Consider the following 24,884-nt stretch of genomic DNA (forward strand, 5'->3'; position numbering starts at 1 on the left):
GGCAGAGGAGTTTCTTCTCTCATACTGACTAGTTGGTAATGGCTTTTTAAGTGCTGTGTGAAAAAGATTCTGAGGCCAAGTACAGGATCTGTAGGAAAGATCCACTTAGCTTCATCTATCATGGATTTTGGAAAGTATAATGGCAGCATGTGTGCCATGTTTCTGCTATGTCAAATACTAGAATGTCATGGAGTGAATGTTATTTTCCTGATTTAATATGACTTTCTTTTATTTTGTAAATTTCCTTTCCCTGGTGTTTTATTTTATGTATCTGTTAGAAATGCATGTTAACACAATGGGATGTCATTTTATTCCATCACATTAATAGAGAATTAAAAAAATAAAAATACTCCATGCTCATAAGTCTTGGCAACACAGACACTCATACTGCCAGAAGTAATGGATTTAGTATTATTTTTCTGGAAAGTCATTCAGTAATATGTACAACCACCTTGAGTCACTTGTACTCTTAACCCAGCAATTCATTCCCGGGAATTCATCCCCAAAGCATAACAATTTAAGCACAAAAAGATGCTTAATTCTGAGATAAAATGTAAGAAAGAAAACCTAAATGTTCAACAAAAGAATAATGTATATAAAGCAAGATTCTTTATACCATATTAGCCTTCAAAAAAGGGCATTTGAGTTCTTACAAAGTCTACATTATTGAGCCCTCTCGGTTTCTTTCCTTTGAGCAATAAAGTAGTACTGAAGAAAAATCATCTCAAAACGACTTCACACAATGTAACTTCACAGAAAACCAAGCTACATTATGGGGGGGGGGGGGCAAAAAATTTAGTACAGATTTCGTAATTATACACCGAAATACAGTTTTACAATTTTAATTGGTAGATGTTTTCTTATAAAGATCATATTAAAAAGGAACATCATCAACTAGAGGAGTTCTCCAGTTTCCTTCTCACCTTAGGTTTGTTTCCATTACAAGCCAACTAAAGCATAACTTAGCCCCCAAATACAGATAATAATACAGTCATTATTTAATCATGTTTTATACAGTCAGTCAGGAACACGTCAGTTTCACTTCAGAACGGATAACAGGAAATTTGGTTCAACATCTTAAACTACATTCTGCCAGCCTCACAGCATGAATTAGGAAGTGTTCCTTCTGATTCTACCTTCTGGAACAGATAGCAGAGAAGTGGTATCAGTTTTTCCCTTAAATGTTTGGTAGATTTCACTAGTGAAACTAACTGGGCCTTGTGCTCTGTGTTTTGGAAGGCTGTTCATTATTGATTCAACTTCTTTAATACATATACAGACTTATTTCGATTATCTATTTCCCCTTGTGTGAGTTTTGGTAGACTGTGTCTTTCAAGGAATTGGTCCATTTTATCTAAATTATCAAATCTGTGGGCACAGGTTATTCATAATATTCATAATATTATCCTTTTACTGTCCATGAGATCAGTAGTGATGGCTGCTCTTTTATTTCTGATATTAGTAATTTGTGTTTCTCCTTCTTGTTTTTCTTGGTTAGCTTGGTCTGAGGTTTATCAATTTTATTAATGTTCAAAGAAACCAGCTTTCAGTTTCACTGATTTTCTCAACCACTTTCCTATTCTCAATTTCACTGACTTCTGCTGTAATTTTCTTTACCTCTGCTTACTTTGGATCTATTTTGTTCTTGTTTTGCTAGTTTCCTGAGGTAGAAACTTAGAGAACTGATTTTCATCTTTTTTAAAAAAATATATGTACTCAATACTATAAATTTCCCTCCAAGCCCCGCTTTCACCACATGCCATGAATTTGCTAGGATGCATTTTCATTTTCATTTGGTGTACAATATTTTGAAATTTTCTAATTTCTAATTAGAAATGTGTTATTTATCAATGTTTTGGTATTTTCTGGCTCTCTTTCTGCTACTACAGTCTGAGAAAATACTTTCCATGATGGTCTACCTTTTAAAATTTGTTAAGGTGTTTTATGGCCCAGAATATGGTCTATTTGATGAATGTTCTCAAAAAATATAAATACTTTTAAAAGGCAGCAAAGTAAGTACTTATTTTGTATCAATTACAAGTATATATGTACAAGATAAAAGACAGTTGGGACATAGCTACCTTAGGAGGAATGGGTGTTAATTGGGACTTGGGATAAAATTTCCAGCAATCACATTATATCCAGATTAAAAAGTATCACATCTCAAATTTGAGATATAGAGGACTTAAAATGGGGCTCTAGCAGTAACAAACATTTGGTTTTCATGAAATATAAGTACAAAAAAACAGGTATTTTTGCTACATTAGTCCTTGTTATCTGCACCTAGAAATCACAATGATCTGAATACATATTTTGAGATGAGACTGAGAAAAAGATAACCCTTGCTATCTAAACTTGCTTTCCAAAGTCAGAAGCCAAATAGATTTGGATGGTAAAGGATGTGTACCTTTCCATATAGTAATAACTATAAATAAATAAACATTTGACTTTTGAATATTTCATCTACCTGTCTGAGAGAAAGAAAAAGAGAGAGGAGAGGAAAGGAGATGAGACGAGACTATGATTCACTCTGGGAAAACAGAGTATTATTTTGTATTCAGAATCATTTTATATTTGGACATATACAGTGGTAGACCTTTGTGTGAAACATAATGCAGAATGAGTGTTTTAATAGCATGGGAAGAGCAGTTTGCAAAATTCTTTATACTACATGGTCTCTATTGTGTAAAAAACAATGTCTATGAAAAAGACTGGAAAGAAATGTGCCTAAATGTAACTGGGATTGAGCAATAATTTTTCTACATCTATAACATTCATTACATGCAAATTTACATGTGATCTTATTTCATTTGTAGTTAAGAGAAATATTAAATAGGGACTTTAATATAATAAGTACTTTAATAGAGTTATTTATAAAGAAGGTTTAATATTAGTACCAAAGAGTATCAATTCTGGGAAGTTCAAGTTAAATTCAGGAAGGGGAGATGCTTCAAATATAGCCTAATATAATAGAGCAATAGTTTATCAGAAAGAGGATACACTGTACTTGCAACCACAAATTGAGACCAAGCATGTACCACGAGGGGAATTTAAACAGTTCCATATGACTAGAATAAAGGCTGCAAAAATGGTAAGAGAAGCAGGAAGAGTAATGTCTACATACACATATTGGGGCCAGATGGTATATAACAGAGTTCAGAGTTTTTAGAATAAAGAAAGTCTAAGCCTAGCCATGCTAGTTAACTCATTTCAATGTTTAATTTCAATACTAAGTAAATCCTGACCTGTAACAATTATATTTGGATACTTTCTTTAAAATACTTAAAACCAAACTAATTTCTCTCCATTAAAATTAAACCAGAGACAGGAATTTCTGGACTTTGCCAGGGTAGAGCTGGCAAATCTGCTCCTCAACAAACAACTATAAAACTGGACACAATCATCAAAAACAACCATTTTTGGACTCAAACAAAGGCAAACAAGTTGGAGAATGTTTATTCGTGAGAACCAACTGATCCTAGGTTAAGAACAATGAGGATTTGTGGTGCTCTTGCCTGAAACCACTTCTCACCCTCACCCCTTGCTCAGCTGGTGTGGAAGTTCTTCAAGAATAGGGCTGGCTGTGAAAAAGAGCAGCTTCACAGCTGGAAGGAGCTAACTATATTGGAACAAAGGGTAAAAAACCCACACAGAGCCCCGTCAGTAAAAGTAGAAAACAAACAGAAAGTCAGCAGGTATGCTAGCCTCAGGTTGCAGTTTTGGTTGGGCTGAGCTGCAGACTGGAGAACTTGTCAGAAATTTAACCCAAAAAATCCTGGAAATGAGAAAGGCATAGAGGTGCTAGGTAAGGTCTCCACATAGTCTTGACTGACCTGGAGGCTAAGTGAACATGCACAGGAGACCCAAGAGGGTCTGATGGAAAATAAATGGTGAGGCACACTTGAAAACTGCCTAAGTGTTAAAAGCACTCCCCAATCAACACACATCCGCTGGGAGAGGGTGGAGGAGGCCTAACTGGCTTGAGGCACTGGAGTATAACCTGTGCTATCACTGATCACTAAGCTAAGCAGACAGACTCTAGGAAACCAGCCTAAAAAATAAAAATAACAATGCTAGGCAAACTGCAAGGAAAGCAGATCCCACAGATTCAGCCCAGGCAAACTAGTAAAAAACTACCACCACCACCACCGCCCCCTCCTTGAGGGAAAATCCAAACCAAGAGTTTCCACAATATATTATCAAAAATATATTGGGTGGTTTTTACCAAAAAATTACTAGATGTACAAAGAAAAACAGGAAAGTGTGGTCCATGCTCAAGAAAAACAGCATTAAATAAAAAATGAGTGAGCTAGGGGCGCCTGGGTGGCGCAGTCGGTTAAGCGTCCGACTTCAGCCAGGTCACGATCTCGCGGTCCGTGAGTTCGAGCCCCGCGTCGGGCTCTGGGCTGATGGCTCAGAGCCTGGAGCCTGTTTCCGATTCTGTGTCTCCCTCTCTCTCTGCCCCTCCCCCGTTCATGCTCTGTTTCTCTCTGTCCCAAAAATAAATAAACGTTGAAAAAAAAAAAAAATTTTTTAAAAAAATGAGTGAGCTCAAATGCTGGAGCAGTCTTCAAATTGGCTATTATAAAAATGTTCCAAGACTTAAAAGAAAACATGTTAAAAGAGTTAAAGGAAAATATGCTGACAGTGACTCAACAAATAAGGAAATCTCAACAGTAAAATAGAGACTATAAAAAAGAACCATATAGTGGGGCGGCTGGGTAGCTCAGTCAGTAAAGCATCCAACTCTTAATCTCAGGATCATGAGGTCAAGCCCCACATTAGGCATGGAGCCTACTTATTTAAAAAAAAAAAAAAAAAAAAGAACCACACAGAAATTCTAGGATTGATATGTTCTATATGTACCTGTCTTTGATAGCGGTATAACTATGTATTTTTTTTTACAATGTCATCATTTTAAAAATATTCAAGAATGTTCATAACACCTGAGTTGCAGGATGTTTAGTAAGTCACTATGCTTTGTAAGCTTTATAGTAATCTTTGAAAAGAAGATGCTTCATCCTTTCCTACTGAACTAATCAAAAGTATGTTAAGTTTTAAATAAAACTGCTTATAGTATTTTCAACATTATGTAAAATCAAAGTAACCAGCGGTAATGCTATGTTTGATATCTACTACATATTTAAATGGTTAAGAGGTTGATTTAATTTTATTTTCATGGTTAGCTTTCAGTGTCTATCAAAAATGTTTCTAGAATTATTCAAGTTCAGTATTTTCAAGAAATTAATAAAGTATTACTTGATACTACAAATTGGTTCTGGTACTAAGGTGTATAAATAATTTTAATACTACTAATAATTAATTGGATTATAATACTTGTGTGTGTGTGTATATTATATATACATATATATATATTTAATCATAAAAAAGAATGAAATTCTGCCATTTGTTATAACATGGATGGACCTTGAGGCCATTTGGCTAAGTGAAATAAGTCAGAGACAGAAAGACAAATACTGTATGATCTGATTTATATATGGAATCTAAGAAAAACCAAACCCATAGAAACAGAGATGTGACTGGTAGTCAGAAATGGCAGTAGGGGGTGGGGTAGAGAAATTGAGTTAAAGATACAAACTTCCAGTTATAAGAAGTTAAGGGGATGTAAGGTACAACATGATGATTATAGTTAACAACACTGTACTATATATTTCAAAGGTGCCAAGAGAATGAATCTTAAAAGTTCTCATCACAGTCAGAGAAAGACAAAAATCATATGACTTCACTCATACAAGGACTTTAAGAGATAAAACAGATGAACATAAGGGAAGGGAAACAAAAATAATATAAACACAGGGAGGGGAACAAAACAGAAGAGACTCATAAATATGGAGAACAAACAGAGGGTTACTGGAGGGTTTGTGGGAGGGGGGATGGGCTAAATGGGCAAGGGGCATTAAGGAATCTACTCCTGAAATCATTGTTGCACTATATGCTAACTAATTTGGATGTAAATTTAAAAAAACAAAAAATAAAACAAGTAAAAAAAAAGAATTTAAAAAGTTCTCATCACAAGAAAAAAAATTGTAACTGTGAGGTGATGGATGTTAACCAAACTTGTAATCATTTCAAAATATTTACACATATCAAATCATGTTGTATACCTTAAACTTACACAATGTTATAGCTCAATTAAACTGGAAACATATTCATGTATTTATTAAATAAAATTTGTAACTATGCACACATAAACTACTGGTAGGCAAATTTTCACATCAACAATAGAATAACGGCAATTGGTTCCATTAATAATCTTCCATTATTCCTTGTAATTTTTCAGTTAAGAGACAGCCACTTTATTTTATTTTATTTTTTTTTTTTTAATTTTTTTTTCAACGTTTATTTATTTTTGGGACAGAGAGAGACAGAGCATGAACGGGGGAGGGGCAGAGAGAGAGGGAGACACAGAATCGGAAACAGGCTCCAGGCTCTGAGCCATCAGCCCAGAGCCCGACGCGGGGCTCGAACTCACGGACCGCGAGATCGTGACCTGGCTGAAGTCGGACGCTTAACCGACTGCGCCACCCAGGCGCCCCAAGAGACAGCCACTTTAAATTAAACATAGTTTAAAATGGATTTTGCTGTTTTGATTCTTTTATTACCATAAGAATAATTATTACAACATTTAAGAAACAATTCTTTCTTATGTTTCCTGAACACAATCTGCTATAAAACCATTAGTTTTCCTGATATCCCTTAAAATTTTATGCTAGTTTTCTACCTACTAATATTATAAATCTGCATTTTTCAGCCTAATCTATTATCAGGGGAGCAAGCAAACAGCCCACTACTTTTTGTAAATCATTACACTATTTTACATTATTAATAGAGCTATCCAGGATGACGTTAGTAATTGAAATAGAAAAACTGTACTTACTCAGTTATAAATTCAGGGTTTGTAAAGCTGAGGTTGGTTAAATGACCTTCAAGTTTAGAAGACTCATGTGTACTTAAGGCTGGAGTGGTCTTAGTGGCGAGTACAGCTCTTTTTTCATCCTTTTCAAGTGCTTTTCTCTTTCCACCATTTTGGAAATATTCTCTGCATACACTACAAAGCAAAATGAAGTTATATTTTAAAATACTAGGCAGGAATATAAAATAAAATGGAAAAACATTAGTCTTTATTATTCAAAATGGGAAACTTTCAATTACAAATTCTTACTGTGAAAACGTCACAGAGGTAAGTTTGAGTACCTGTAGCACTGCACATACAATAAAGCATAATCACAGATTATATTTAACAAATAAAAAGTATGTTTTCAAGGGTACAGATGTGCCTATATGTTTTGCTGAACTGCATTCTTAAAACTTAAGTTCCTCTGAAAAATCTTAGGTAACTCTGCTATTCAGTGACAGCATACAAAAAGACCAGTCGTTACAGTTAATTCTGAGCCAGGTCTGCTGGTAGCAGACAGATACCCCAATAGTTGTTTCTTAGATCCCTGATGGTTTATGAAAACTAAGTGAGGATGTCAACATATTAAGAATTATTGATATTCTTATTTGCTCTGAGGGAAAGGAATACAAATCTAGTTCAGGTAAAAATGGTACTGTATCATATAGGTAAACATTTACAGAACAGAAGTTTGAACATTAAGGTGGTTTTTGTAACACCTGGAAATTATTCTTATCCATCAAGAGACCGTTCCTGTTTGTCTGAATTCTTACAGTAGTAAAATGCAGATTTTTTGAAGATGTTTCATTTTAAGCTCATATAGTTTAGAACAGATCAGGTTGCCATCCAGCACCAGAAACTGATGACTGACATAATCTTATAAACAATTTTCTTCAAACCGAATACAATTTTAGAGTAGTAGGACACCATGCCTGGGTATATAACAGGAAAAACAAACATAAACCATAGAATCAACTCAAATATTTATTAGCTATTAAAGCCAGGAATCTTAAGGTAAAGAAAGGCTAACAAGACCTAGTTCAGGCCCTTGAGCTTACAATGGGATAGCTTACATGTGAAAACAGTAAATGATACAATTACCAAGCTACTTGAAGGAGGAGGGAATCTAAACAAATTTTCTTTTTAGATTCTTACAACACATTATTAGTACATATAGCTCATACTTTGAACAAAGCTAAACTATTTTTCTCCATAGACTCTGCTTGGTGAATTTCCAGAAACATATGGCAAGAGAAGAATTGAAGAATTAATTTAAAACTGATTTCTGCGGGGCGCCTGGGTGGTTCAGTAGGTTAAGCGGCTGACTTCGGCTCAGGTCATGATCTCACAGTCCGTGAGTATGAGCCCCGCGTCGGGCTCTGTGCTGACAGCTCAGAGCCTGGAGCCTGTTTCAGATTCTGTGTCTCCCTCTCTCTGACCCTCCCCCGTTCATGCTCTGTCTCTCTCTGTCTCAAAAATAAATAAACGTTAAAAAAAAAATTTAAAACTGATTTCTGCAAGTAGAACTATGATCTAAGGGAACAATGCCCATCTCCCCTCATACGTACAGTATGCTATTAGTTCAACTTCACTTTTTCTTAGTAATTACTATTAAGACTTCTTAAAAAAAAAGATTTCTTTAATTTTCCTATGTAGATTTAGTTTTAATTCTTATATATAGGAGTTGAAACCCATTCTTCATAAATCAAATATTTATTAAGTATTAAGAATACAGAGCCCCCATGTGCCAGGCACATCTGTGATGAGAAAACAAATTGGAGAAGGGACTGCTGCTCTCAAGGAGCTCAGATTAGTGAATAAGACAACAATTATACAATAATAAAGAAAATACAACTGATAAAGATAATATACAGCTGATAACCCAATCAATCTAGAGTCAGTAATATATGCTGACTTTAGAAATATAAGAATGCTAGGTGGGAGGTGAGTGCTTTTCTGGCAGAATAGCATGAGCAAAGGCACAGTAGATAAACACAGCAAGGATCCTGCAGAGATGGACATCCATTCAAGATATGTAAAACATAAGGTGCCGAGAAGAAAACAGATGGATGGACTCACAGGTAAAAAGATCCTGAGGCCAACACAAATATAGTGGGGAAAGGTGGCTAGGTGACACTGGAGTGATAAGCAAGCCTCAGATCCCACAATACTCCAAGGCCAATGTAAAGATGTGGTATTTAGAAATCTAATCTAATGACAGCAGTTTAGTGATTTCCTGGGGCTGGGGCTAATTGCAAAAGTGTACAAAAAGTAAATGCCACCAAAAAGGAGAGCCTTGGAAAGATATTGCTTCTGGGGGAGAAAGGAGGCACTTTGAAAAAATGGAGGTATCTCTGGAGGTTTGGTGATAAAAGAAAAAAATTAAGCAATTAAGGATAATGAGCCTACTGAGATGTTATAAACTATATATTAAAAAATGTTAAGTCAGACCAAAAGAGGACAATATATATTAAAGGCACTTTACTTTTGTATTTGTGGCAATCAAACAAGGTTCTTCAGAATTAAAGAACCAAGTAAGCCACCCAAACCCCTACAGACACTCCAACAGAATAGACAAACCCATAAAATAAATGCTTAATGAATACAGAAACCAAACAAGGTTCTAATAGAAGGGAAGAGAAAAACAATTAAAACCAGTGGATGAAAATTATCAAAAACATAGACTCAAAAGCAGCTATAAAAGAGAAAAAAACTGTAACATTTTGGTATTAATTATATATAATAAAGCAACTGCAGATATGAAAGAACATTTCAAATTTGAAATTAAAAAGCTGAGAACAAAAAGGAATGAATAATGGAGAGATATTCCATGAAAATAGATAGGAAGATGCAATATTGCCACAATGTCAGTTCTTCCCAAACTGATCTATAGAGTCTGTACAATCCCAATGAAAATCAAGCCAAATTATTTGGTGGAGACCAACAAACTAATTCTAAAGTTTATATGGAGAGGCAAAAGACCCAAATAGCCAACACATTTCTGAAGAAGAACAAAATTGGAGGACTGACCACTATTGGACTTACTTTATATAGTGGATCAGAACAGTGTGGTGCTGGTGACAGAATAGACAACTAGACACATGGAACAAAACATCCCAGTAGACCCACACAGATATACTCAAATGATTTTTCAATAAAAGAGCAAAGGCAATATAATGGAGTAAAGATGGTGTTTTCACCAAATGGTGCTGGAACGACAACTACATACCAGAAAAATGAACCTAAACAGACATCACACCTTTCACAACACTTAAAATGGATTATAGACATAAATGTAAAACACAAAACTATAAAACTCTTGGAGAGTTTTATAAACTTCCTAGGAGAAAATCTAGGTGACCTTGGGCTTGGCAATGACTTTTTGGATGCAACACCAAAGTCAAGATCCATCAAAGAAAGAATTGAGAAGCTGGACTTAATTACAATAAAAAAAATGCTCTGCAAAAGAGAATGGGAGAGAATGAGAAGAGAATGAGAAGACAGACATGGACTGGGAGAAATATTTGCAAAAGACTTATCTGATGAAGGAACTGTTATCTGAAATATACAAAGAATTCTGAAAACTTAATGGAAAACAAAGAACCCAGTTTAAAAATGGGCAAAAGAAATGGATAACTCACCAAAGAAGATATATAGACAGCAAATAAGCTTATGGAATATGCTCCAGGTCATGTATCATTAGGGAAATGCAAATTAAAATAGCAACACGACACTACTACACACTAATAACATCAACACTACCAACTGCTGGTGAACATGTGGAGCAACAAGAAATCTTCATTCATTGTAGGTGGGAATACAAAATGATAAAATCACTTTGGAGACAATTTGGCCGTTTCCTACAAAATTAACTCTACTTTTACCATACAATCCAGCAATCACACTCCTTGGTATTTGCGCGTGCGCGCGCGCACACACACACACACACACACAAATGAAAACTCACTTCAACACAAAAGCCTGCACATGGATGCTTACAGCAGTTTTAGTCATAACTGCCAAAATTTGGAAGCAATAAGTTGTCCTGTAGCAGGTGAATAAAGAAAAAAATTGTGGTACATCCAGACAATAGATTCTTACTCAGTGCTAAAAAGAAATGAGCTACCAAGCCATGAAAAGACATGGAGGAAACTTAAATGCCTATTAAGTGAAAGCTGTCAATATAAAAAGATTATATACTATGATTCCAACTCTATGACGTTCTAGAAAAGGCAAAACTATGGAAAGAGTAAAAGAGTCTGTGACTGGGGAAAGAAGGGATGTGCAAGCAAAGCAGAGGATTTTTAGGGCAAGGAAGCCATCTGTATGATACTATAATGGTGAATATTTGTCATTATACATTTGTCAAAACCCACATAATATACACCACCAAAAACAAATCCTAATGTAAGCTATGGACTTTAAATGATAATGATGTGTCAAAGAAGTTCATCGATTACAATATAATGTACCATTCTGGGTGGATGTTAACAGGGAGGATACTGGGCATGTGTGTGGGCAGGGTGTTTATGGGAACTGTACTCTCTGCTCAATATTACTGTGAACCTAAAACTGCACCAAAAAAATAAATCTACTTGAAAGGGAAAAAAACCCAGGTCAGAACAGTTATCATGTGTCTCCTGATGTAATACACTGAGAAGGACACAATATCACCTAAGTAATATTCTTGCTAATATGCTTCACTTAAATCTAATCAGAGGGGTGCCTGGGTGGCTCAGTCTTTTGAGCGACCGACTTCGGCTCAGGTCATGATCTCACGGTTTGTGAGTTTGAGCCTCGCGTCGGGCTCTGTGCTGACAGTTCAGAGCCTGGAGCCTGCTTCTGATTCTGTCTTCCTCTCTCTCTGTCCCTCCCCCACTCGTGCTCTGTCTCTCTCTGTCTCAGAAATAAATAAAAAACATTTAAAAAAATCTAATCAGAAAAAAACCATACAAATCCAAATTGAGAGTCTATAAACCTTTATAAGATGTCTGTGTCATAAAAGAAAAAAAAAAGGAGAGAGAGAGATTCACATGAGTCAAATCATATTTGTCTTTCTCTGACCGACTTGTTTCACTTAACTACAGAGAACAAACTGTGGGTAGCTGGAGGGAGGTGAGCAGGGTAATGGGCTAAATGGGTTATAGGCATTAAGGAGGGCAGTTGTGATGAGCACTGTGTGTTACATGTAAGTGATGAATCAGTAAATTCTACTACTGAAACTAACATTACACTCTATGTTAAATAACTAGAATTTAAATAAAAACTTCAACTAAAGAGAAAGCTAGAGAATTTACCTCAACTAAGTGCAATGATACACCTTGAAATATTTAGGAATGAAAGTCTTGTGATTTCTGCAACTGACTACCAAATGGTTCAGTAGAGAGGGAAAGGGGAGAGAAGGGGTGTCGGTGGGGGGGAGGGAGAAAATGGAAAGAAGATACAAAATAAGACTAAAATAGAGAAACATTTTTTTTCAGAAGCTGAAGGAAAGAAAGTGTGAGTCAACGATTTTTATCCAGCCAAGCTGCACATTTTGTAACAAAACTATAGAAAAACACCTTTTTGTATGTAAGAACTTAGGGAACATCATAGTTGCAAGCTGGTTTTAAAGGATTTACTAGAAGATGAAGTTCATCCATGAGATGGCTGAGAAATGTTGATGAAGAGGCTAGTTACTAATGAATGAAAAGCATTAAATGAATAAAAAAGGAAAACTTTATAGTGCTGAAGACCACAATTTCCAAAGATAGAACAGTTATGAATGTTTATGTGCCATTTATCATAGCAGCCATCTTCACTAAGCAGAAACTCCACGGGATTCATGGAGAAACAGACACAACTAACCATAGAGAACTTCAATACATGACTCAATCAAGTGAATGAATATTAGGTAAGGTTAGAGAAACCAAAAAGAGTATAATGAGGTTTATCTTATCTACATAACAAACTCTGCTCTCTAAAGAGAGTATAAATTCTTTTCAAGTGCACATGGAATATTCACAAAACTACCATATACATATACTATGTCATGAATAAAACCACAGTAATAGCCACAGAAAAACAGATAAAAATCATCCTATACAACACAATAAAAGTATAACAGAATAAAACAAAAAAATCCCTTTCACCTGGAAATTTAAATCCATTAATATATTTACATATATATTCATAAGTTTAAGGAGGAAACTCATATACATTTCCACAGATGCTGAAAGGACATTCAACACAATTCAACACCTATTCCTAAAAAAAAAAAAAAAACAAACAAAACAATACACTCAGTAAAATAGGAATTGGTGAACACTTCCTAAAAGTAAAATTATACATATATATCAGCCAAAAAGCCAGCCACGTTTTTAACGGGAACACAATGCACACATTGCTGAATGAATAAGACACAGCTATGTAGCAGACAAGAGAAAAAGTATTAGTCAAAAAAAAAAAAAAAAAAAAAAAGAAAGAAAGAAAGAAAGAAAAATAAAAAAAACTGGAAAGAAAGAAACATGTATATTCACAGATGAGTTTACCTAGACAACCCAAAAGAATCAATCATAAACCAATACCAATAGATGTAAAAATATAAAAATCAAAAGCCTCCATATATATGTGCATATACAAACAATAGCATATCTGAATATATAACAGAAGTGAAGGTTACATTTACAACAGATCAAAATGATAAAACACCTAGGAATAAATGTAACAAGAAAATGCACATATTCAGAAAACCAGTATTCAGAAAACCTTAAAACACTACTGAACAACTCAAAAGCAGACTGGAACAAATAGAAAAATACATATCTTTTTCATGGGCATGATGATTCAACATTACAAAGATGTCAGTTTTCTCCAGTTATTAAAAAATTTAATGAAATCCCAATAAAAATACAAAGTTTTGCAAGTTTAGTTAGACCAGTTGGTTCTAAAATACACATGAAAAAAAAAAAAAAGGAAAGAACCAAGAAAACCCTGAGAAAGAAGAGCAGTGGTGGCGCAGGGGAAGATGTTACAGAATAACACAGATTAAATGATATAGACAATGAAACATAACAAAGTCCTAAAAAAGAACCAACCATAGCATATAGTTGGCTAACATGGCATATAAGTGTCATGCCAAATCACTGTAGAAAAGGTGGTGCTTTTCATAAATGATGTTGGAGAAACGGGAATTATATTGGGGGAAAAGTTAGATCTATATTTCCCAACAAACACTAGACTGAATTCCAAATAGGTCAGAGATCTAAATGTAGAAAATGATATCATTCAAGTACTGTAAGAAAACTAGTGAGTAAATGAGTGAATTACTATTAGGAATTCTTATAGTCTGGGAATCAGGAAAGCTTTTCTAAGGTAAGAGAAATCTGGAAGCAATAAAAGAGATACATATGTGATTACGTAAAAACAAAGATTTCTACATGGCAAACCAAAAACCTGCATGGCAAAAGGTATTAATGAAGACAAAGGGCACATATCTGTAAGTCATAAAAAGCTATGAAAAAATCAAGATAAAAGGGACCAAAACCAGTGGAAATAAAGTGTCAAAAACATGAACATAATTCACAAGGGGCAAATAATTTTTAAATATATAAAAACATACTCAACCTCACTCACAAGAGAAACATAAATTAAAACCACACAGAGATATCAGTTCCCACCTTATCAAACTGGCAAAACTTCTAAAGATAGGTGAGACTATGAAGAGATAGGTATTGTTTTTTGTTGACGGAACTACAAAATGATAAAACCTCTAAAGAGGGTGATTTGACAAAATCTAACAAAATCACATATACGTTTACTCTTCTACTCTGCAATTACACATCCAGGAATCTACAAAGATACAATGCCAAATGTACAAAATGAATATGCACAAGGTTATCCATTACAGCACTATTTTTAACAGGAAAAACTTGTAAATAACTTACGAAAATGAAGAGGGTATCTATTTACTTGCAGTTGGTCAATTCATGTTGTCACCTTGACTGGGCCAAGGGGTACCTAGATATCTGGTCAAACATTCTGAGTGATTCTGTGAGGATGGTTCTGAATGAGAGTAACATTTAAATAAGTAAACTGAGTAAAGCAGACTGTCCTTCATAATAGGGGTGGGTCTCATCCAATCACTTGAAGGTCTGCATAGAACAAAAAGGCTGACCCTCCTCCCCAGAGTATGAAAGACTCCTCCTGCTTGACTGCCTTTGAACAGGGACACTGATTTTTTTCTTGCCTTCAGACAAACTGAAACATCAGCTCTTCCTAGGCCTCAAGCCTGCCAGTTTTAGGACTGGAACTACACCACTGATTCTCCTGTGTCTCTAGCATGTCAACTCACCACTGCATATCTTAAGATTTATCAGCCTCCATATACACAGGAACCCATTCTGTGAAGAACCCTGACTAATACAACAGTGATCTCCATGACATATTAAGTAAAAAAGAAGGGTATAAAACAGCATATACCATATCCCATTTGAATACAGATAATGGGTGGTTATGTATGTGTATGTGAATTTGGTTAATTCTGCAAAAAACAGACAAACAAAAAAAACAACAACAAAATAATGTTACCTGAAAATAATTTGTTACTTGGATAAAACAAGTAACAAATGAAGAAATTGGAAGGGAACCTTTTTTGAATACACCTTTTTATAAAGTCTTGACTTCTGAACCATGCAAATGTTTTATATTCTTACAAAATAAAATAGGGGGGGGGGGGAAACCCATAAAACTGAAAGTGAACATAACCATATACAAAAGAACTATTTCAAGTAACTTTTAAACACAATATCCTGACCCTTAGTGGTTTATGTTCTAAAGACAGAAGAACTACAAAGATACTTTAAACTTCATCCAGTCAGTTTTACTGCTAGGTAAAGTTTAGAAGTAAAATTGACATTGTAGTTTTCAAACTATTTTATGTGAACTGTAGGACAAAGCAAATGTATTAATGTTATTCAGAACTAAGTCCTTTAGCAGCACATCTAGTGCCCAGATCTTAATTTAATTTCTAAATGCCATTTCTCACTAAAAGAAACAGGCCCTATGAAGAAATAGTTTGATTTTAAGTCTTGGGTGGCAAAACTAAAGGGTTATTTTGTACTACATAGTAACAAAGTGCTCAAAAGTGATTTCAGAACACAGAAGCCAGCTATATATGGGATATGGAATAATTTGAACATACTCCCCCTCAAAAAAAACAAAGACTGATGGGAAGAATGAATAAATAACAATGCAGGAGGCTACTGTGATATAAAAACCCCCAAACCAAAAAACATACTTATCACAATTGGAATTACTACACCAATTCCTTATTGTAAGAATTGATGACTAAACAGAAAGAATTAGGGATACGTATATGTTCATTTCTACCCAGCCTTTCTGAAGAACATGTAATCATTCCCTGTTCATAAAGAAAAGGTTTTATTTACAGAAGCTAATAAATAAAAAGAATGATACAAGTTGAAAAAATCATTCTGTGGGGCACCTGGGTGGCTCAGTCGATTTAAGCGCCAGACTTCGGCTCTGCTCTTGATCTCACGGTTTGTGAGCCCTGGGTCAGGCTCTGGGCTGACAGCTCAGAGCCTGGAGCCTGCTTCAGATTCTGTGTCTCACTTTCTCTCCGTCCCTCCCCGACTCGCACCCTGTCTCTCTCTCTCTCTCTCTCTCTCAAAAATAAGTAAACATTAAAAAAAAATTTAAAAAATCACTCTGCAATCCCAAATGAAATAGTTTATTTAATAAACAGAAGTAAACCCGTTAGCTGACAGACTGTCAGGAGACAGGATTGATCCACAAGCCAAAATGTCCCTCTACATATTAGTTGCTAATGGCAAAGGGAAAATATAAGTTTACAATGGAAGGACCACCTACACCAAATGGCAAAATTTAGCAGGTAACCCGACAATAAGAACTTTCTAATGTAATGCAGTAAGTGTGCAGTTTCACCTAACAGATATTCTGTCAAAAATAATGTTACCTGATTCAACACTTTAGATCAGTTTATAAGAAATAAAGGGCACTGGAAAAGTAGATAAATGGCTCCATGAGAAAACAATCAAATAAATCCAAAATACAGGACACAAAACTAGTTTTGGATTAGGATATAGAAAATCACAAAGGGCCCCTGGTTATGCTGTAGCTATGGGGGAAAAAGAACTATACACTCTAAAAAAACAATGTATTAAAAAGAAATCAAGAGAGCTGAGGATACAAAAGGTATAAAGGAACTAAAGAAAGGCCTAGATGAGAAAAGATCACAGGCACTTTGTACATTTGTTGAAAAGGTGTATAGGCAGGAAAGGATCATGTCTTCCAGGGTAGAAGGATTTTGTCTGATTAAAGGGAAACCAGCAGAGCTTTTAATGGTTGCTTAGATTGGTGTGACAGACTGGAATCTTTAAGAAACCCAAATGCAAAGATTGTTCTCCCTGTTCTATTCCTGCATCCCACCCCCATCCCCTCCATAGGTCTTGATTTTCAAATATGAAAAAGGCAAGGGAAGTACTAGAGGCTTGGAGTGGGACTAAAAAGCAGAGAAAATTCTTTGCAGTCTTCTGTGGACCTAGGTCCCAGAGTCTTGCTAGAGGACTGTGCCTATAATATACATAAAACAGGACTCACCCTCAAAGCATTTGAAGACACAAGTGAAATGCAACTATGTAATCCAACTTCAACTCAGTTTAACCCCTGATGGATGAAAGTGTGTCCCTGTCTCACTGGCTGCCTGTTAGAGGGAAAAAAACAAAACAAAACAAAACAAAAAGCATGCCCTTTCTAGGAAAAACTAATATTATGCCAGTCTCTTCTAAACATAATGCTAGTATATATTTTTAAAAATTACCAGACATATAATGAAGCAGGAAAAAAAAAAATGATCCATAATCAAAAGAAAAAAACAGCCAAAAGAAACAGATCTTGATAAACCATATATTGGAATAAGCAAACAAGGACTTTATAATAATTACCATAAGTATTTTTTTTTAAGTTTATTTGAGAGAGTGTGCACAAGGGTGAGGTGCAGAGAAGGAGACAGAACATCAGTCTCATGAACCGTGAGATCCTGACCTAAGTAGAAATCAAGAGTTGGATGTCTAACCTACTGAGCCATCCAGGCAACCCCATAAATCTTTCTAATTCAGAAAAAGATGAAATTTAAGAGAACTTTAAGAGAAAAGTTAAATAATCTAAAGATGAGCCAAGTAATTATACAAAAATTGAGAAAAATGGTATCTTGAAAATCTCTCTTGGTAACTGACAGAACAAAAAGCCAAAAAGAAAAATCAGTAAGGACATACAGATTATTTGAACAGTGCTATTAACCACCTTGAATCAAAAACCACAAAATATAGAATGTGGGATATTTTTCAAATAAACTGTCATTTCTTAAAAAAACTAAATGTTGTGGGAAACAAAACCAAGAACCTAAAGAAATGCAACCACCAAATGCAATGCATGAGCCCTAATTTGATTAAAAAAAAAAAAAAAATTACAAGCACATTTTGGGGACAATAAAAAAAATCTGAATTTTTGAACTAAGTATTTTAGGAAATGAGGAAATTACTGTTAATTATCTTAATGTGATGATGGTATTATGCTTATGCTGAAGAATGTCCTTATTCTTAGGAGATGTGTGGGAATGAAATATCATGTTATCTGCAATTTACTTGCAAATCCAGGAAACTGTGTTTGTTTCTGTGTGTACAAAGAGTTAGAAAAAGCAAATATTTTTATTAATCATACAGCTATGCCTTTGTGTTATGTTTTTAGTATTTCATGCTATAAATCAAATTTAATTATTTTTTGAAGGAAATCATACGTGGAATTCTTCAAGCTAAACAGCCAACAAAATCTTAGCAGGGTAATGTCAGTAAGCCTTACCTTACATACCAAATTCTTATGAAGTTTTAAGTATAACTAACTGAACAGAAACTTCTGTCAAACTCTTTTAAAAGCCCACTTTAGCTCTCAAAGTACTACTGCTTTCTTAGAATTGTCAATAGAGAAAGGAATTATATAAACTCAAGTTAAAATTATAGATAAGTCAAGTCTCAAAATTCAAAACTGTTTTGTAGCCTTTTCTCTCAAGCTAGTTTTAAGTTTAAAGTAAAGACATTATAAAACTCCTCATGGGATTACTTTCCATAGTAAATTTATTTTACAATATTTGCCACTGTTCTTTTCCTGCAGTTTGACCTAAATTCTTACGAATGTTCCCTTTCAGCAGTTTGACTTAAAAATGACCTTTTTCAAACACATGTAGATACAATAACTATTGATAGCAACCACACATCTAAGGAAAAAGAAGAGAGAAGTGTGAGCACAGATTATTTAAGGAAGGTATAAGCAAATGCTCCTATGAGAATATCACACATCAAAGTCCATTTAAGAAGCAGTCTGAGAGCTTGCCTGGTATACCCAAATACTAATTTTAAAGCAGTGCTGCTAAAAGCCAAGAATGATGGTCTTAAATAGAGATGGTGCTGATTTCCTGATTGGATTATGTCATTACTCCATGTTACAAGGGAAATAACTGGTTCAGTAATACATTTCATTTTGCATTTCTTAGCTTGAGGGAGAAAATGTATATTTTCTAAAAGAGAGATTTTCTCTCTAGAACCAAGCAGAAAACACCAAACATTTAAGTTCCAAGAATCTTATTTCCTATTATTCTGGCTCCTTTCTTTCTCCAACTCCACAATTCTTGGGGTCCGCAATCTACTGATAACACCTTTTCACTCCTCCTCACTCACCTCATATTTTCAACTCCCTACTTATGTATCACTATAATCACTACAACATACATACTATTTCCCTTCCCCTTCTCATTATACTCACTTGAGCATTAATTTTATTACACTGTTCTGTCCATTCACTTTCTCACTCTCTAAGAAAACTGCCTCACTATAACTTTGCACCTTGATTATCACATTAGCTTCCTAACTGATTTCCTGATTTACATACTCCCCTTCCTATAGTCTATCTTAACACAGTAATTAATTCTTAAGAATTCTTGACACACTTTAAAGGTTAATAAAATCCTGTTACTCTTCTTCTTAAAACATCCAGTGACTCATCTCACACAGAATAAAAGCCAATGTCTTTAACCATGGTTTACAAGACCCTACGAAATCTAGCTGGTCAGTATCTTATTTTCTACCACTCTTCTTCTCATGTTTCGCTCTAGCTACATTAGTCTCCTTGCTGTTTCAAAAACATGTCAGCACAGTCCTACCTCAAGGCCCCTGGACTTGCTAGGGCTTGTTGTCTCACTTCTTTAATGTTTTTTACACGCATCATTTCTGGGAGGCCTCCCCTGTCTACCATACTTAAAATTGTTTTATTTTTCCTTGCTTTGTTTTTCTCATGGGACTTACCATTATCTGACCCAGCATATCTTTAATTTATGTAATGTTTCTTGCCTCTAACCCTCATGAGCATGTAACCTCCATGAAAGCATGGATTTTGTTTGGCTGACTGTTGTACTCCCAGTGCCTGTGATGTGACTAGTACACTGTGGACAATCATTAAAAATTATTAAATGAATAAATAAAATAACTAAATTAAATATGCATTATAACATAACTTTTAAATGAGATTAAAACAGAAATTTTGGATAAAAAATAACTGCAATGAAATATAAACCAGAAATTATCATAAATTCATTGTCCATGCAGAAAGATAATGCTTTGTTTTCTGAGAATTCATTTATAAATTCAATCAATACATATATCCGTTCTAATAATTTTACTGCCTTGAGAGAAATGACCAAGAGTATTTCATTTTGATGTCTTAAATTTATACAATGAGAAAATAAGCATTATCCAAAGTAAATTTAAGTGCTGGAATACTCTGAATTATATATACAAAATTCAGGATTTTGACACTTTTAAGAGGTTTTCAAATTTTAAAATACAGAAAATCACGTTTACTTGAATCCAAATAGGGAGAATTATAAAAAGAAATTTCTATACTATAACTTATCAATGAAGTTAAGTGTTAAAACTCATATTTTAAATGTATTGATGTTTAAGTATATTTGATGCATTTAAAGCTATACTTTTATTTTTTTTTTAAAGCTACAATTTTGAAAGGCTGAAACAAAACTTCAAGTTATGTCAAAGAAAAACATTTTGATTAAAAAGGGATGAATGATATAAACTTAGAGAAAGTGTGGCAAGGGGGAGAAGTTATTTAAAAAAATAATCTGTTTTAAAACAGTCCTATTTTGGTACAGTAAATTATACAAAGCATTACTTGGATTTCAGACTTTAAACGATATAGTAGAAACCAAAAATGTTAGTTCATAAAAACACTCACCTACAACACCATTCAATACGACCTTCGCCCTCACAAGTTTTTGCCCAATGGTTATCTGCCAAATTTTTCATTGCAACAGCATATTCACAAAGTGTTTCCTCATCCTCACAATGTTCTCGCCAGATCTTATCAAAATCTCCCACTAAAAACAAGGGAAAAGACGAATTAAGTTAACTTCACTTACAAATGTCTCAGGCTTTTAAAAGTTTCTGCGTAATCTAAAATTACTTAAAGATGAATATAAGCAAAATTATAAAGTCAAGTTGCATCAAGTTTAAACTAGAATTTTAAAAGCTCCTTTATGCAAATAGATGTATCACTTTAACTATGATGATTTGATAATCAAATAAATTTTCACCAATTTAAACAGATGGATTTGTGAAGCTGAATGAAACTAACACACATAAGTAGGAGTTATCAGTTTATAAACCAAAAACACACTGGTAGGGGACAATTATGGCTGGGTATTCAAACATTAATTATCCTGGTACCCTTGGGCAATTTGACCTGGTGGCACAAAGTTACTTAAGCCTGCTTCTTGCCTGTTTTTTTCTTGGATCTCTACATACTGATCAGTTTCTTATATTAAAAAGGGGTATGGGTGCCTGGGTGGCTCACTGGTTGGGCCGAGTTAAACTCAGGTCATAATCTTTTAAATTTTTTTTTTTTCAACGTTTATTTATTTTTGGGACAGAGAGAGACAGAGCATGAACGGGGGAGGGGCAGAGAGAGAGGGAGACACAGAATCGGAAACAGGCTCCAGGCTCTGAGCCATCAGCCCAGAGCCCGACGCGGGGCTCGAACTCACGGACCGCGAGATCGTGACCTGGCTGAAGACGGACGCTTAACCGACTGCGCCACCCAGGCGCCCCAAACTCAGGTCATAATCTAACAGCTCGTGGGTTCAAGCCCTGCGTCAGGCTCTGTGCGGACAGCTCAGAACCTGAGACTGCTTTGGATTCTGTGTCTTCCTCTTTCTCTTCACCTCCCTCATTCATACTCTGTCTCTTTCTCTCTCTCTCAAAAATAAGCGAATCAATCAATAAAAAAAGGGTTGATAGGTGAGATGGCACCATAAATTACCAAGCAAGATAAATATTTTTATTTCTTCACTTGGATGTGTTCTAGGCATATTGTATTTTAAAAAATTATAATTATAGGGCAAAAATGTTGCTAGAGAAACTACCTTAGAAGCCTCTCTGAAGTTTTAAGTCTTTACAAAATGTTCTGAATAAACATTATAAGCTGACTATATATATATATTTTAAGTTTATTTATTTATTTTGAGAGAGAGCGAGAGCAAGCATGAGCAGGGGAGGGGCAGAGAGAGAGAGGGAGAGAATCCCAAGCAGGCTCCATGCTGTCAGCACAGAGCCCGATGTGGAGCTTGAACTCACAAACTGTGAGATTGTGACCTGAGCCAAAACCAAGAGATGGATGCTTAGCCGACTGAACCACCCAGGCACCTCATAAGCTGAGTATATTACTGAGCCACGATATTACTTCTGGCTACTATGGGGTTTTTTTCTTTTTGTTTTGTTTTTTGAGAGAAAGAAAGACAGCAAGCAGAGGTGGGGCTCGATTTCACAACTGTGATATTATGACCTGAGTCAAAATCAAGAGTTGGATGCTTAACCTACTGAGCCATCTAAGCACCCCTTGCTACTATCGTTTTAAAAACATTAAATAAGTTCTCACTTTTAATATGAAATCTGAAACAGCAATATGAGTTCCAATAAAGAATGGTATGAGGATGCTATGCCAAATAGATGACATTAACGTAATTGTAAGGGTAAAAGAGTAAACAAAAATTATCAAAGTAGCTTCACTCAATGTCCTTAGTGGTAAGATTTAGGTTCTCTTGCTTCATGTTCAAATGTAGGCAATTGTTTGGCAGAATAGGCTGAAAAATATAAATAAAACAACCAAATTTGAAGATAATCATTCTACCCAAATTCTCTCCAGAGGTGAGACTATGAGATTCAGTATTTAAGAAGTGTTTTTTTATAACAAAGAAAAAATAATTATAAGTTTAAATATATCAAGACTTGGTCAAAATTTGAAACACTTTATTTTAAGCACAGTCCAACAAGGACTGAGTTGAAAATCAAACTATTAGCCCTCTAGTTTGACCAAATTAAGAAATAGCAAGAAAGGTACAAACATGCCCTCACACACACTGTTAAAAAGGAGTATATATCACAGTCTCCTTCTAGGTCTGAATACCAACTGTAAACCCCAAAGGAATGAAAAGTTCTCTTCTTGGGGGCTATGTTCTTATAGAACAATATTTTCATTAACTGGTAATATTTGTGAGGTGATGAGAGCTTTCAATTTGTTATATAGTAGACTGGCAATAACTGTCCACTAAAAACAAGCAGGCAAATTTATTTCCCAAATTCTCAAAGAAAAACTTCTCAGTATTAGCAACATCTTTCAGATGTAGTTATTTACCAACTCTCTAAATAGAACTACAGGAAGTAAAGCCTTTAAAACAAATATTTTGATTGATACATTAAAAAAACTTTTTTTGCTGTTTATTTCGGGGGGGGGGGGGGACAGAACATGAGCAGGGGAGGGGCAGAGGGGCAGAGAGACAGAGGGAGACACAGAATCTGAAGCAGGCTCCAGGCTCTGAGCTGTCAGGACAGAGCCTGACACGGGGCTCAAACCCATGAACTGTGAGATCATGACCTGAGCCCAAGTCGGATGCTTAACCGACTGAGCCACCCAGGCACCCCATTTAATGATACCTTTTAATTTAAATTTTTAAAAATTTTTTAATTTATTTTTGAGAAAAAGTGAGAGAGACAGCGCAAGCAGGGGAGGGGCAGAGAGAGAGAGAGGGAGACACAGAATCCCAAGACAGGCTCCAGGCTCTGAGCTGTCAGCACAGAGCCCGTCGCAGGGCTCGAACTCACAAACTGCAAACCGCGAAATCACGACCCACGCCAAAATTGGATGCTCAATGACCACCCAGGTGCCCCCAGATTTCCTTTCTGTACAACTTTTCAGTTTAGATTCTACAGAAGATACAATGTAGGGAAAAGACCTGGGTTTTTGGGAAAACAGTTTATTTGGGAGAGAATCCTAGGAAACAGGAGTGGAGGGAATAGGGAGAATGAACCTAGGAAGGAAAAAGTGGTAATACAGAGGGCATTATTGAGTTTGCTCCTAGGGATAAGAGAAGCATACAGAAAGCCTCTGGAACTGGGCACCTAAAAGACAGGAGGCAAGGATGTTTTATGCATCAGCTACAATCCCCAATTAACTGAGAGTTGTTAAGAACCTGCACTTTTAGTTTTCATTTAGGCACTGAATAAGGGGATATCCTTAGTGGGTTCCAGCAGTGTTGGAGAAAGGTGCAGAGCAGAAAAGAAAGCAGCACTCATTTAAAGTGGGACTTTGTAAGGGCTGGGTTCCTCTGAGCTCACAGGGTTTGCCCACCACAGCTGAAGACCAAGGTAAGGTATATGGGGCACCAAAGGCATCTACTACAAATCTATGTCACTGTACACTGTGAAATTCAATTTACTTTACAATTATTTTATTAGCTATGAGATGCAAAGATAACTGTTTATACACAGAAACCTACTGCCCTTCAGCTTTTAAGAAGACCTGTAGTTTTGCATATTTAACAAAATTTTGTTCC

General features: G+C 35.3%; 1 protein-coding gene across 1 annotated transcript in view; it reads right to left on the bottom strand.

Moving 5' to 3' along the window:
* The window catches only part of BMT2 (base methyltransferase of 25S rRNA 2 homolog), an 87,623-nt gene that overhangs the window by 49,363 nt on the left and 13,376 nt on the right, over positions 1–24,884 (bottom strand). Inside the window, exons 2-3 of the mRNA XM_045495366.1 lie at positions 21,233–21,374; positions 6,899–7,069 (exon numbers count right to left, since the gene is read on the bottom strand). Of these exons, the coding sequence (XP_045351322.1) occupies positions 6,899–7,069; positions 21,233–21,374 (313 nt within the window). The remainder of the gene's footprint in view (positions 1–6,898; positions 7,070–21,232; positions 21,375–24,884) is intronic.

Source organism: Leopardus geoffroyi, chromosome A2 (assembly GCF_018350155.1).
Source record: "Leopardus geoffroyi isolate Oge1 chromosome A2, O.geoffroyi_Oge1_pat1.0, whole genome shotgun sequence".
Lineage (NCBI taxonomy): Eukaryota > Metazoa > Chordata > Mammalia > Carnivora > Felidae > Leopardus > Leopardus geoffroyi.